General features: G+C 40.1%; 1 protein-coding gene across 6 annotated transcripts in view; it reads right to left on the bottom strand.

Moving 5' to 3' along the window:
* lrp1bb (low density lipoprotein receptor-related protein 1Bb) overlaps positions 1–16,192 on the bottom strand; it is a 332,674-nt gene that overhangs the window by 116,126 nt on the left and 200,356 nt on the right. For all 6 annotated transcript variants that reach the window (XM_049594030.1, XM_049594032.1, XM_049594034.1 and 3 more), the window contains 2 exons: positions 10,573–10,737; positions 9,977–10,221 (listed from right to left, as the gene is read on the bottom strand). In XM_049594030.1, the coding sequence (XP_049449987.1) occupies positions 9,977–10,221; positions 10,573–10,737 (410 nt within the window). The remainder of the gene's footprint in view (positions 1–9,976; positions 10,222–10,572; positions 10,738–16,192) is intronic.

Here is a 16,192-nt window from a genome sequence, read left to right as displayed (position 1 = left end):
TTTACAACAAATATCACAGACTGAGTTAGTGTACGTTCAAACCAACAACAGAGGCCAGCAACCAAAGCTACTGGAGCAGTCCGGAGGGGAGTTAAAACTCGTTTAACTTTATGGTAATGACCTCTGACACGGTTCGGCAACAACCAATCAGAATGCTGACGTGCTTTGATGAAGTGGGTCCCAGAGAACAAACCATGGAACTTTGGTTCCTACAGCACACTTGTTCCGACAATGGATATTGAGAAGTACACTACTTGCGTTTGCACCCACTCAGTCCTTTATAATGTGTCGCTGTTCGGTTACAGAGACCAAAATATCGTGGAGGTAGTTGGTTGGTCTGGTGAGTTTTCAAGTATGTAATGTCAGTAATAGAGGAGATAATTGCAGGCTAATGTTGCGACATAGCATGCAAGTCTTCCTTGCTTAGTTTGAATGGGCTGACATACGTTTTCTGTTTTCATTGACCAAACATAACTTTCTGTAGGCCAACTATGAGCTTTTTGACTGGACAACAGCAAGCAGCAACTACGCTGCTTTCAAGCTTTGCGGCTCCTTTAAAGTGATAAGCACAAACATTCAATGATTCACGTGGTGAGCGACGAGAGCGACCAAAGCTGCCACAAATATTTTTGACAGTCTGCTTCTTGGGTGTCCGCGACAGACTTTGCCAACAGTTTTGTGTCATAACAATATAGACAGTATGTGTAAATTAACTAAGGAAAACTTTGGTCGTTTGCCAGAAAAAAAATCCACCAGATCATGCTTTTTTTTGGGCAGTTGCTTGAACTACAGATTGTATGTTATGTCCTCATTTTTATGTATTTTTAGTATTGAAGCGGATCAGTACCGACTCCCAAACTCAGATCAAAATGTAAAACTAAGCAGTTTGGCTAAAATATGAACCAAGATTCTGTTACTGAATTACCTGTTTCTTACCTTAAATGCTTTCAGAAACATATTTTAGCTTACCCTTTAATTGTAATATGAAATTGTGTGTTACCAGCCTGCTGCCATATTGTTTCCTGTGTCAAAATGGACAAGTTTACATTACATCAGCCACCAGCAGAAGTGTTTATTGGTCTGGTGCGGCACTTTGCATTCTGGTAGTTGTAGGTTTCCAACATCTTAAACAAACACAACACTTTGCCTCTGTTGTCTCTGGTCATGAAGCACCAGTTTTAATAGAATTTCTGTCTTTCTACTGCACAGACAGCCCAGTTTTATGAACAGATCATCTTTCCAATCCAGCAGTGAAATCCTTCAAGTGCAAAGAGAGAACATTGGGTTTGGAAAAGTTATGCTGAGTTTGACTGATCTCCTTTTTTTCCTTTGCCTGTGTGTCCTTGTGTATCAGTCTGTGCCACCTCTCTAAATTCTGAGGTTTTGTGGGTTCCTGAGAACTCTTTTCCCCTCTGAAGCAGTTTGTAGAGTTTTAAGTTGCTTGGTGGATAATTGATCCATGATTGATCTGTGATCAGAGCTGATCAGACTGATTGATGGTTGAGAGGAGCAGCTGTTTGTAAATTAAGGCAAACTTTCAGACCCAGCACAATGAAGAGTTAAGTTTCACTTTCACTGTGCCTGGTGTTCTGCTGCGCCGTCTGAGTGTACTCTGCACTGCGAGAGTGTGGATGAAAGAATAACCAAGGGGTACCAACACTGCTCCTAATTAACAGTCCAACTTCAGAAAATACAAAATCAAAACGCGGAGGTAGATGTCTTAATCATCGCAGGCTGCCACAAATAATTGAATATGTGGGAAAGCCTGTTTTTTGGTTTGTCTCTTGTTGAATTTGCTCTTTCGAGTTTAAAGGGTAACTTTGCCCTTTTTTTTAAACAATAACTCAATCTATCTAACTTTGGGGTATAGTGTATTTCCTTCTTGTCTCACATTGCAATGTTCACCAGTAAAAATGTCATCATTTATTTAGGAGTGCAGATGATATTATGTACAAGGATATTTTTTACAGTATATTAGCTGACTGAGATATTCAGGCAGAGTATTTATTTGACCCATCTGAAAAAATGCAGCTGAAAGCAGCTAAGGCTGCACCTGAGCCATATAAGAGGGCACCGCCGGCAGGGCACCATCCACAACCTGAGATGCTGAGAGCAAAAAGCAAGTGGTGGTGCCTTTGCTCAAATTACTCTCTGAGGCCAAAAGAAACGGAATTATTCTGCTGCACTGAATTTCAGCGTGGGCAGTTTTTGTTGAAGGCTGTCACCAACTACAAACCAGAGAGAACAAGGGTGTGCGTTACTATGCATTAAAGTTTTATTCTGCACTTGGACAGAGACTATGGTTGGACTACTGGACAAATATTTTGAAGTTGGGCTGAGTGCATGGCCATTTGGTCATTTTATTTTGCTTCTGCCGCCGAAGATTGACTGACAGCCTCTGCTCTGCCGTGAGCTGAGAGACAGTGGGGAAATACATTGTCTAGATTCAGCATTCACATCTTACTCGGTAGGATTAATTACGACCAAACCAGAGTTGGTGATTATTTGGAAGGTGGACTAACCAACCCTGACAGTTTTAGTGAGTTTTTTTGTTTCTGCCGAGTTTGAATAAAGAGCTTAAATAAGTTAGCAATTACCGGTTGTTGGGCCAACTGTGGTCAGTTGGAAAAACATCCACAGCCAGCAGGGCTGAGAGGGCAGATGATCACTGAGTGAGTATTTCTGTCACTTAATGCTATGTTTTGGCCAACAAAGTGAAAGCTTTTGGCTGTGGTCGTGAAACACAACTTCCTGGCACTGCACAATAAAGCATGTTTGTTGCTGATAACATTCTTGTCATGTTAAATTTATGTCTTTTTTTTGTGGTGTTCTAGTCAAATAGTGAAGTTACTTATTTTGGACGCCTTGAGTTTTTGTAAACAGAGCAGTCTTTGTGATGCCCACCTCCTCATGCTGGGCAGGTTTGGGGAGTATTTGGGGGGTTGACTGTTAGGTGCTCAGGCGCAATGCATCGTTGTATATGTAGACACTGCAGTAACGGCTGTGCAAGAAGGAAAACTCAGAAAAAGTCAGCCTCTCTGTCAGTGTGGCACGCCAGTGGTGGCCCTTGAACTTTGGTGCCCTAGGCAATCTTTACAACATTTTACAAGATTACATTGAACACATCATGAAAAGGTTATAATTTACCTTCGCCCGATACTCATTTTTACTGAATAGAGCTTGAATGCTTCAAGATGTAAATCAATACAACCTCAGTGAGCTGAGGTAACCTAAACTAGCTTTCCTCTGATTCCGTCGATTTCACGTTCTTTCTCTAGTGGTCGTTGAGTGGGCACCAGAGAGCTTTTGTCATTTTGACAAGATAACGATAAGGTGTGTTTCAGGGTTCACATGATGTCGGATAATTTGCCCATCTCCACCAGAGAGCAGGTAAAGTGTAAAAAGCTAGGGAGGGGGGCAGGTGGCAGCAGGAACCCAGAAAAAGGCCTTTCTATTATTTAGTAGGCTTTGCTATGTAGTTATGTTGTTGTGGCCTTATGTAAAATTTCAAAATAATAGTATAAATAAAAAATTGCAAAAGATAAACATTTTGATTTCGTACCTTGCCTCTTTTTGGGTGCCCCCTACAAATGACAGCAACCTTAGCATTCGCCTATACTGCTTAAGCCACGGGCTGGCACTGTGGCATGCACTGAGGGATGTATTGCTTCAACTGACTACATTTACGATCACAGATATCATTGTTTACTCTGTCACTCCACAGAAATTAAGGGTAACATTATCTCAGTTACCATTTTACTGTAGCAGGATATCCAGCTCAAGACCCCATGCTGCCAACAGTTTCGACGAGACAAGCTGAATTCCAAGCTGAATTTCAACAGCTTTAAACTGACCAGCTATCTTATAGAAGCAATACATTTGAAGGAAGCTGTTTACATGTTTTTATTTTGTACTCTACCCTGTTAAATAATAAATCACCTCAGCAAAACTAAAGAAAGTCACCCACAATTATTTCCTGTCATGCTGCAATCGCATTTCATGCGTCAAACACATCAGTTCCTCCATCTACTCTGGATGATTCATGTCAAGCAAGCTCATTCAAAGTTCATTTCCTGGCTCCTACAGCAGCACACTGGAGAGCCCAAATGCATCGCAAATGTGGCTTATTTAAAACAAACAAACAAAAAAATTCCAACTCTGTCTCTGTGAGCTGGAAACAGCACCCAGCTGACTTGGTATGCTAATAGGGAGACATCTGAACAGCGCTGCATTCACCTGAATCATGCCGTTGAGGGATGACAGGCAGCAACAACAGAGCCAAGGTGTTTGTTTGCTTTAAACTGTCAGATGTATTTGCAACAAATAAATGAAGAAATGAGCCCACCACTATGCTAAGGCAGTGAAAATAGTGGCATTCCCTTAAAATAAAGAAAAATGAAGAAAAGCCATATTCAGGGAAGGCCCAATGTGGTGATGATACAATTTAGTATGCAAGTGCCTCTTTCCACTGAGAGACCTATATTTGTTGTGCTTATTTGTTTCAAAGCCGATCGTATTTGTCATGATAATACTGCTGACACAATTACAGTGCGGTTTGTCTGCCTGCAAATAACTGTGTTTGCTCTAAATGGCATAAATATTGCATTGCTTATGTAAAGCTTTGCACACATTGGATCCCAATTATGATGTATGTAAAAAGATCAGACTGAATTATCCACAGCCACACCTCTTTTTCTCCCTCATCAAATGAGGAAACTATGACAAATAAAAGAAATACAAGGAGAACTATAATCACCACCTTGCAGTTGTATGCCTCTGTCAGCCACTCAAGTTGCAGTTTACATCCATGTCTGTCCAGACTTATATATAGACATGATGGTAAACAGTGTTTCAAATGTGGAGGTTGCTGGAGACAAGCTATAAATTCCAAAACATGGATGCTTCACACATATATTTGGCTCAACAGCACAGATGATCTATACAATCAGCACTGTTTCAAGGTGGACACCTAAGATAAAGTGGGATTTATACTTGTGCGTCAGCTCTATGCAGAGCCTCCACCATTGTGACCATTTATACTCATGCCGTGGTGTGTCTGTGTCACTCTAAATTTACAAAACACTAGGGGTTTCTGTGAAGTGCTGGAAAGTTAAGTTGATTCAAAACACATTTTGCTGGACACATTTTCCCCACAATGCAACAAGCTAATGTTTTTAGCACAAGCCTATTACATTTTACATTATATAAATTAGCCTAGCAGCTAGCAGACTTCTTCTCTACTCAAACAAATCCAGAGACAACGGCAACATTTAAAAAAGGTAAATTACGAAATTCAGTTCCATTATAGAACAACTGTCTTATATAAACACTTTTCCAAACAAATATCACATGCTAACGTTATTAGCACAACCCTATAACATTTTACATTGCATTGCACTGTATTACTCATATGAAGCTGGGATAAATCCTTCTACAGTCTATGGATAAATCACACACAAGACATAAAATGCTATATTGCAGAGGCTTTCTTGTCTTCACATTTTATTGCTTCTTATCTGTGAAATAAAAGTAAATAAAAGCTTCATTTCCACTGAGGGAAATGGTTTCAGCTTACAAAAACAGACAGGTCTGCGTCGCTGCAATGTGTAGTTACATTTCTTGGGAGGTGCACATCAGGCTACGGCTTAGGATAAAGCGTAGGTTCTATGCTGACGCTGAGCCTACGTCGTAGGTACAGCGTCAGTTCGATGCAGAAATATAAATCCCACTTTAGTGTCACCGATTCAGTATCTGACCAAATGGCTCCCCTTCTGTTCCTGAGTTATGGCATTTGAATAATGGCCAGAGGTGTTTTTTGCAGTACAATATGATGTCACACTGAAGTTGACCTTTAATCAGTACATCCTTGAGTCTAAGTGGACATGTGTGTAGGCGAAGCATAAGCAATGAAGGGTATGTAGTCATACGACCACTAGTATTACTGAAGACCGCATAGTACCAGTATGTGCAGACAATCACAAACTAATTCCATGGTACAGTACTTAGGATGGAGAATAGCTGCTCAAAGTGTGGCCTGTGGGCCAATGGCAGCCCTCAGAAACATTTTGTCTGGCCTCCATACACAACATAAAGTCCATGCAATATATTTTAATCAGCTTACATTCAATGTACTATTCAGCTACTGCATCAGTTTCCCCCTAAAGTGTGTGTGTCAGATTAAGAATGACAACTTTTAGAAAACTACTGGTTGCATGGCAACTAATGACGCCTGGAAAGTTTCACAGAGAAAATGTTGCATGATTGCAGAGAAAAATAGATCAATTTTTACTTTGCAGAATCTCAGGGGACAGACAAAGTGATCTGGCTTGTGTGTCGTTGTGGCGCTTAATTGCCGCTTTCACTAATCACCCCAGTCTCAGAACATATGATAAAACATACTGTTTTCGAACCACCCGTGGGAAGAATGAACATGTAGGAGTCTGTTCATGACTGATTAAAAGCTCTGTTTGTGCTTTTCTCTCTTTAGAACACGCCATGTGAAATTACTTTCCCCAGACTCTCTTATTTCTCTGACTGTTGTCTTTCAGACACAGATTTGATTGGCTCAGTAGCATCACATGAGATGATTTACTGCATGCAGTTTCCTGGTTGCTAAACCAGTGTGACAAATGCTGTACCAGTTAAGAAAGAAACGCTCCATTAAAACGGAATAATTCTCACTAATTTAGCAGTTACAAGTCTGGGTCTAGAAAGGATGGCACCTGGGTCTGCACCCAGGGATGTCAGGTCAACAAGGGGGTGGAATTTTGGTCTCTTTGCTAACGAGGTGGATGGTGTTCCCCCTCTGCCCACCTCAAATCACCCACGGGTGGTATCTTACAAAATTGCTAAGAGTAGTAAGCTGCTCGGTCATGGAGAGTTTGTACGGGGGCCATTAATGACTATAGCTATAGCTACTGCTATTTATAATGGTGCAATGGATATACATGTAGGTTTCTGTGTGATGCTCTGACTGTAATCAGCCAATTATCTGTTATAGTTGTGAGGCCTTGGGACTGCCAATCTGCATCCTAATTTGCAAATGCTTGTTACCCATTCTAATATTAAAACACACCCTTGCCTTTCAAGTGACACATAATGTATTTACAGGCTATTTATGCCCCCGGTGGAGCTCCACTGTGGCACCTAGTGAACAGCTCCTGAGACCAGCTGCATATCGCTGTTCAGTTCTCCCTTCTTTTCTTTTCCCTTTTCTCTGGTACAGATGTTCGAGGTCTAGTGGAGCAACACATCTCTAGGCCTTGGTTCTGGCTAGAGTGGATAATAGCCAGCTCCCCCCCTGTTGAGCTTTTTTTAAATAGGATTAGGCATGCTTACTGTCTTCTTTGGAGAAGCAGTCCCATTTGCTCACACTTATCTATGGTGAGCAGCCATGAGAATGCAGATACAGGAAGGAAACAAGCAAATTAACTCGTGACACTTTGGAGAAGCAGAGAAATCACTGAATAGATGCAAACCCGATTACCACCATAATAATGCCCATTTAAGGATGGTGGCTTACGTATGAAGAAAGCTGAGGCGGATAAATTTGAAACTTGGCAATGCTGAAAAAGGCAAGTGCAATAGAAACTGAACCATCAATCAAGCGGTCTTGGCACGCATGTCCCAAATGTTCCATAATCCACTGCTTTTTTTTTCCAGGAGTTCTGCTTGACGAATTAATCAAAAATCAATTTCAAAACAACTTATTTACGAAAAAAAAAACCACAATAGAGTAAATTGAAAACAGATTTTATGTTATTAATTTGTGCTTGGCAACACATCTTGCAAGCTGATCTGCATATCAAATAAAGACTGGCTTACATATGTAGGCTTTCTGTCAGACAGCACATCAATTCACCATGTTTGGGCTTGGAATCATGGCTTACTTGGCTTCTGACAAAATTGATTACCTATTCCACTGTGACAGATACAGATTCAGAGGCGTTCACTGAAAATAAATTGCTGGCAATATTAATGAAGTTTCAGAACTATTTCCTATATTTCATGTCACCTCAACACATTACTCACATTACTAATTGATCTGATAATTGGATACGCCACAATTATTCATTGGCAGATGCAGTTCTCTGTCTGTAGCCCTCTTTATTCACATTCAGAAAAAAAAAGGCTTAATATAGTGGTATGAGCCAATTAGAATATGTGGATGGTGAGAAAAAACATTCAGGGGTGGCATTGACTCAAGCTTGCTAATTCTCTGCATGAGTACCTTTTTCATCCAGACACATGCGTGTTGATTGACAGGCCAAATGAAGGCAGAGGCAGGAGCTGATTTAATAATAATTTATATTATGCTGCATTTTTTTTTCCTTTTACACCATGAGAATGAATTGTGTTTTGAAAGATAATGCATCCGCGTTCAACATCCAGTGTTATGGGAGGATTATAGCCGAATTCCATGTGAATCTTTTTTGTTTACTTAAAGGGTGTAATATGAAAGGATGTGATGAGTTCGCACTTGAAACTCCTTAACAAGCTCCCCCTTCTTTGTGCACAAGCCTTAATATGACATACCCAAAGTGAAATGGTTACTGTTCTTGAACCTTTTCAATTGTAGCTATGATCCTGGTTTCTTTCAAATGGTCATTCTTTGGAGTTTACAACCAAGAGGTCAGAACTAGTCTAACTCATGTTGAATGTTTGCAGAGGTGCAAGCATGATAAATTGTTTCATATTACCTTTCTGTTTTCTATGCATTCCTGTTACGAAATGTCAAACTGATAGTAGGATCTTAAAAATGGTTTATACTAACCCAATCACCAGAAAAATGTTGGCATTGTACATTTCTGCAAACCACGGCTATGTTATATTTGCACGTTTTTATGGAGTAGATATATTGAAACTTCATGTTTCAGCAATGCTATGGTTAACGTCTGGTTAGGCTTTGGTATAAAAATGCTTGGAAATGGTGGCCACTGGAAAAACAACGATGGGTTGCTAAAAAAAAAATTAAAAAAATCCATGTTTGGTGCCTAAAAAAGCTGCTGAACACATAGCAATGACACACAAAATCACAACTGGTTTTGTTATTTTTTGGTCTTGAACAATCCAGCTTGGCAGGTGCCATCCCCACCTTTGGATAACAAAGTCAGCTCATATATAGTCTCGCCACCAGACAATCAGAGATCTCCGCCTTCTGATAGTCTGGGGACACTCCTTTCTAAAGTGTGTTTAACACACCGGAGAAAGAGGCCGGCAACAAAGCAACGCCTCTTGCATTTTTTAAAAGGACACGCCCTCCCAGAAATGTGCACTCCTCCTTTTCTCGTCCGCAAGGAAACAAACGCATGGCTGCTGAGAGATTTAACTCCGTTTTATCAAACGTGTGCTCAGTCCACAAGATTGTGGAAATGAAGGACTTACAGCGACTTTGTTTAAAACTTTTAACGCAGTCAGACTATGTTTACGAGCACAAGAGTTCAGCGAGCCACCGAAGGACCGCCCTGCGGATTTACCATTGGTTCTGCAACATAGGGAGTTTTTTTTAAACTCTGAAATTGTATCCACCCATCTAAACACAAAATCGGGGTGAAAGACATCAGTCTTTAGTTAAGCAAAGCGTCTAAAGACTGACCTGTGAGTCTAGCTCATATACTACATCACTTTAGAAACACTGATATGATATGAATGAAATGTGACATGTTCGCAGTTTGTAGAAATATATAATGCCAACATTTACCTTTGGCAACAGGGCTGTATACAGATACAATTCTGAGGCTCTGTGCTTTCAAACAATATATGGTTAAAACTAGTCCCCATGCTAAGTAAGGTAAAAACCCTTCAAAGCTTGCAGTGGCCACAGTGCTTCATGGGACTAAATGTCCCTGCTGTGCATATCCTTGAAGAGCAAAACTGACAAATTATATTTAAACCTGGTTCCAGCTAACATACTAAAATGTCCTTTTTCTTTGAATGTCTCATCTCCAACAGTAAAGCCAGAAATAACTACCCTCACCTTGTGGCTGCCTGCTGGGGTGGAAGATCTGCAAGTCAAAAGGCTGAGCACTCGTCTTTTGGATGACTGTGACATTGCGCCCAGTCCACTTATTGGCTCTGGCTAAAGTGTTCGTCCTCCAGTCTGTCCAGTAGACGTTGCCTCCAAAAAGAGACACAGCAAAGGGATGGGACAGGTATTCGTGGCCCCTGAGGATCTCAATGACCCCACTTCCATCATAGAGTGCAGAGAAAATGGCATCGGAGCTGTTCAAAAGAGACCGACACAAAGGGCCATATCAAAGTTTCAACTGCTCTCCAAATGCATAAAAAAAGGGAGCAGTAGAAGTAGGCAGATCAAAGTGCAGCCCACCAGTCCACTGATGGAAATATTAAATTGTTCAAGACCCACTTAAAACCAAATACGGCCATTGTACTAAGATCTCTAAATATTACATGTCCTCCATTATTTAATGCCCACTGGGGGAATAGAGCTTCATGTTAAATTTTTACTCAGGGACTGGTGAATCCTGCACAACATATAATGTCATACATGGACTGGAAGTTCTAAAAGGTGTGAATGCTTCTGCTCAAAATGTGAAAACTCTAATGGTGTACCGTGCATCTGTCCAAACAATCCTCTTTTCCAAATGATCCAGAGTCAGTCCATTAGGCCAGGCGCCGATTTCCATATCCTTGAACACAATGTGTCGACCTCCCCCACTCATTGATGCAGCCTCGATGCGAGGGAAAGTAGCATCCCAGTCAGTCCAGAAGAGAATCCTTAGAGCAGAAATCCAAAGGCAACATTTAGTATTGATCACTGTCTGTTGTTTATGAGGACAAGCAACAATACACACAATGCACAATTTTTCATAGATCCACTAAAAAGGGCTGTTTGACCTCACAGCCATCTGAGAACAATGCCTCAGTCATTTGTGCTTGTCAGTGTTGATACCGAAAAAAAACACAGTCATTGTATTTTCAATGCTTTTGTAACTGCATTAACACGGAGAGTGGCAGTGATGACTGTCCAAGAACAGCACCAGCGATCCAGTGCAACCCTTAACATCTGCGACATGCCTTGAAATGGGAGGCCATCTGTTTTATTATGACTTTTCACAGCTCAATGAGGCCTGAAAATGAACACTGTCATTGATGTGACCATCGGCGGTACCCTGAGTCCTACTCCAGCTCAGCAAACATCGCCTCTGTCCTGCCTTGGTCCACAAAGTCAGCTGGAATGAAGGAGAAAATGGGTGCTCAAGCTTAAATCACATACTGACGACAACGAAACAGTGTTAGGAAGAAATATCCTTGTCCAGATCAATAGCATTATTCACTTGATAAGGCCTCCCTGATCGATGACCCACTCCTTTGAGTGGATTCAAGTAATTAGATTAGAATTATTGCCCTGGAATGGAAATGCGCCTTTAGGCACCAAAAGCACCCATTAATCCTACTCTGTACAACCATGAAATGTAGTCATCCTCACAAATGTGAAAGAGTACTATAGGGGAGAGTGCATGAGCAGATTACTCATTTCTTAAGAGTGTTAAATTGATTTTAGGAATGTCTGGGTTTTGCTTTAATCTGAAATATACTGGCCGCAGTATACAACCACTGGCTAGTTCTCAGATGCATTAACCCAGAGATCCAAATATGAAAAACTAGCAACACACCAAAAACAGAGAAAATAGGTTGTTTCCCATATAATTTGCACTACCATATATCATCTGAACACAGTATATATTCTGTAGATAGGTGGAAATGGGGTAAAAATTCCCAACTGTGTTTCCAGCACTAAGAGAAGGTGAACAACTACTTGCTCCAATTAATAGCTAATAACTTAATATGTATCTTTAAAAAATTCAATTCTATTAAACTTGAAAGTACCTGCATGGACCAAAATTCACCCTCTAAGCAATACATTTTGTAGTATAGTCAATAAACATAGTGTTATGTTATGTCACATATGGGCTGATGCAACACATCTGGGTGACAGCCTGAGGGCAGCTGTTGAGATGTTGAGTTGTGCTGAGATGGTCCCACTAGGGTCAACTGTTTTAGTTGGTTTTTGTTTGTTTGTTTTTTCAATACAATAAATATAACCTGCCTGCACAAAGAGAGGAGTGGGGCTGCAAGAGGCCCACAGGCGGAGGTAGCTCTACTTTTCACAACATAAAAATAGGAATTTGTTTTAATTATAGCCCTTAAGGCATATCCAGCATGCATTGTTAAGATAATACAACCCATTGACATCATTACAAAACTGTATAAAAAAGCCTTCCTTTACAAATAAAATATTTGGCATTGCCTCAAATGGGATCAAAATACATAGTATGTTTGACACACTATTAAGTACGGGCCTGTAATACCTAAAACACAGACTACAAACAACAGCATAACTGTCATGCACGTTTACAATTTGCAATCACTCCACTAAACATTTATTTATTCTTCACATCAAAGACATAATAATTTTTTTTTAGGCTTAGTGTCAGGCGGCTGCAACTGCAAAGAAAGGTTAATATAATCGTACTTTCAGCTGCATAAAATCTCATGCTACCCCACCCACATCCCACCCGTCTTCACCCAGGCTCCTTGACCAACCAGTAGTCACAGAACGGTGATATGGACATCACCCTTCACCAGCCTCCATCACCTGTTTGCACCGGCAAACACTGACAGCTGTTTTTGAAGGGGCACCTGGCCAAGACAGAGGCATAGCTGCCGGGGGAGTGAACCTGGGTCTCTGCATTGGTAAGTGAGTGCTTTTTCCCTACCACACTCAGTCGCCCCTAAATTGTTAAAACTGGCAGGCTATCTCTCCTTTCAGAACTCATTTCTCCGTCTTACAGCAGCTGCTGCTTGGCAACAATTGTCTCCTCCGTGATATAATAAAACAATATTCAATAGTCAACAAATGGGATGCATCTAAAAAAGCATTCTAATGCTAGTGACTTTGTTATTCTGAAAAGTAACTCTAAGGTAAGGTATGTGGACATAGCTGCATGTGTAAGAACACACATACACACACACATAAAAAAAAGAAAAGAAAAAGAAAAGACTAAACAAAGTGCAAAGGTTCACCGATTGCCTAGGAACTGAAATCAACCTCTGGAAAAACATAATATGATAAGCAAGAAAACAATAATGCAGATAACAGCATTGTCACTATTTCAATAAATACATTATAAAAATAACCTTGACTTTTTTCCATGACCACCGCAGTAACAGTGTGCACACTGGACAGAACATCCCCAATTGTGCACATTGCATCACTTATTCTTCCTGCATTACATGTGATAACCAATTATATTATAATAATGGAATGGAAACTGAAAACATTGTAGAAGAAATGTGAAGTACAGTTAAACTTGTTAAAATGATACTATTTTCAGTGAGGGATGATCCGACACACACAAACAAATGTTTGTGACTGCAAATAAGAGCAGACTTCATGGCAGTTTATTCAACATGTTAGTACTGATGCCCCAAGTTTAAAATACTGACAGTACTGTCCATCACGTCTGTGTAATTGGTCAGTGCTCTTGCTGCACTTTTGTTTTATCTGTGTCTTGCACAATTGGATAGTGGATCGATGGCTGCTCTGTGCTCACATGAGGACATCACGAATCACTTGGGACAAAATGAATTCTACCAGACTTTCAAAGAGAAAAAGAGTGAGACTGTGGTAATCTTTGAAAACACTGCCTGAATGGATGTAACAGTATGCATGCACTTCGTTAATTATTTTTTTAATCACATTTTGTATACATAACATAACAGAATACAACAATCATCTAAAGATAAATTCAACGAATTCAAATCATTTCATCAGCAACCCAATGCCAGAATAAATGCTGGCATTGTTCATTTCTGCAAACCATGTTATGTATGTATGTTTTATATGTATTAGATGTGTTTAACATTTGTTTCTTTACATTACAATTATCACTTCCATGTTGTGAACAATTTGGTTAATGTGTGGTTAGGTTTGTGCACAAAGAACACTAAGGGAAACATCATGTTTTGGATTAAATAACTGATTTGGTCACTACAAACACTACAACCTTTCCTCTGCCATTTGATGATTGATGAGTTTTATATCACCAGTTAGAGTTAATAAATGCAATTGCAAATGGCAGATGGACTTGGTGTCAGAACACCGACTTGCAGTGAGACTACCTCTACATTTTTTTTCATCAACTTTTTTACCACTTTGTTGGTAAAAACATTCAAACAGACATCTGTTAAACATGATATTAATTCATTACATTACACAAGAGAATGATATATGATGCTATGAATGATATGAAAGAGATGTAGTAAAGAGATGTAGAGCTGTAATAAAAGTGTCTTGTAAAAGTATGTGAAGGGATTTCTTAAAATACAACTATGTTTTTTAATCATTTTTATAAGGCTTAAAAACAGCCATCTGAAAGCACAGAACACATGCACATGTGTGCACATCATCAGAATAGTACCGCCTCCGCCTCATTTTGAGTCAAAAACACCCCCCCCTATGTCTTGTCAAGGTGTCACACATTCCACTCCCTCATCCTCCTCCTGGTGGGAAAAGGGCTCACATACATGTAATCTGAACTAAAGTCCTATGTATTGGAACAAATGTAACATATCCAGGCTTTGCAAAAACATACAATGCCAAGATTTTATTCTGGCGATATGGTTGTTAGTTAATTTTATCACCCTCTGCACTTATGATCCTAACGCTGGATTAAAGCACTTTCAGTCCTGAACTATCTGTGATCAGAGAGCCACAATAAAATCATATCCCTGCACAACCCACTGTGAAAACTTGCACAAATTTAAGGCCATGCCGACAGTGAAATACTCGCAAGTTTTTATTTGCAGTTACCTACAATGACAAAATGCTGAACAATTATGATGCATTTTAATGTGCTTCCCACAAGGCTCTATAAAACCTTTCACCACTCAGTAAATCTCATTAACAGATTAAAAAGTAGGGAAAAACATAAATAGTAAAAACACACATACAGATTAGGGAGTAGCTCCCAAACATACATACACACGCCACACACACGCAAACATGCAAAGCTTGTACAACAAAATGTGATTCTTATTATAAGGACATAAACCAGTTGGTTTGTTATAACAAAAACAAAATGCCAATATGACATATGAAACATGTATGATATGTTAAGGCATCTAAGATACCTGCAACCTAAAGCCCAGTTTACACTAAAGATTCGCGATCAGACAAGTTGGGCATAAGCACATACAGCAGGCAAAAGCAGTGATCCACTGTCCAACACCAACACACCATGAGGAGGGAAACAGAGCTCGGCAGGGATGATTGGCTGTTAAAACAGGTGATGTGCTTTACATTCAGATACCAGCCATCTGCGATTTGACTAACTGAGTTGCAGATGACACCATCAGCTGGCTTGAGTCGAGTTCAGACCAGCCAGTGAACACTGCTGCAACTTTCTAAAATGGTTTCGTCTCAACGCCAATCTTTGGTCTGAACTGGGCTTAAGAGCCACGCCTCTGACGGGAGGATTTCCCTCTTGGTCCCTCGTGAATTTTTCTTCTTTAGGCAGTTCAGTTTAATTTCAAAGGGTGGATGGCAAAGTTTCAAACTGTTAAACAGTCCAAAACAACATACACTATCAAAGCCTCCCAGGGGTGTTGCATCAGTGGCTAATAACAAGCCTGTTGCCCCCACTGTGGCGTGGTCCAACAACCTAATTTAACAAATCAAAAAGCTTATCATAACACCTGTCATACCAAGAAAAGGAAAGTGTAATCAATGCACAGTAATGGATGTTTTTCAAGTCTTGCTTGCTGACTGGGCAAAGGAAAGGCTGCCATTTCATAGCCACAGATCAGTCTACAAACAATCTCTGCATGCATCCCAGCAGGATAAACAACCATGATTTTGAAATAGCCCTGAGGGGAATGATGCACAAATAAGAACAGAGCATATTTTGGGCTTCTTATTTGAAGGTCTTGCTTAAAATGTTTGAAAGAAAAACATTGCTTGGAAACAAGAGAGAAAAGGCAGTAAAGCGTGTAAAGTCAAAGCAATGGTTGGGGGGGTATTAGCTACATCAGTTGTCATTACTGGAATGGAGCACACAGCACCGTTATTGATGTACTCTATATCTGCTGCTTTAATGGACCTTAACACAGCAGACATCTTCATACATCAGGGCAGATGCAGAAGTGAGAAATACAAGGAGGTTGTAAT

This window comes from Epinephelus fuscoguttatus, linkage group LG13 (assembly GCF_011397635.1).
Source record: "Epinephelus fuscoguttatus linkage group LG13, E.fuscoguttatus.final_Chr_v1".
Classification (NCBI taxonomy): domain Eukaryota; kingdom Metazoa; phylum Chordata; class Actinopteri; order Perciformes; family Serranidae; genus Epinephelus; species Epinephelus fuscoguttatus.
Note: the sequence above shows the minus strand (reverse complement) of the source record. Positions and strands in the feature narration are given on the sequence as shown.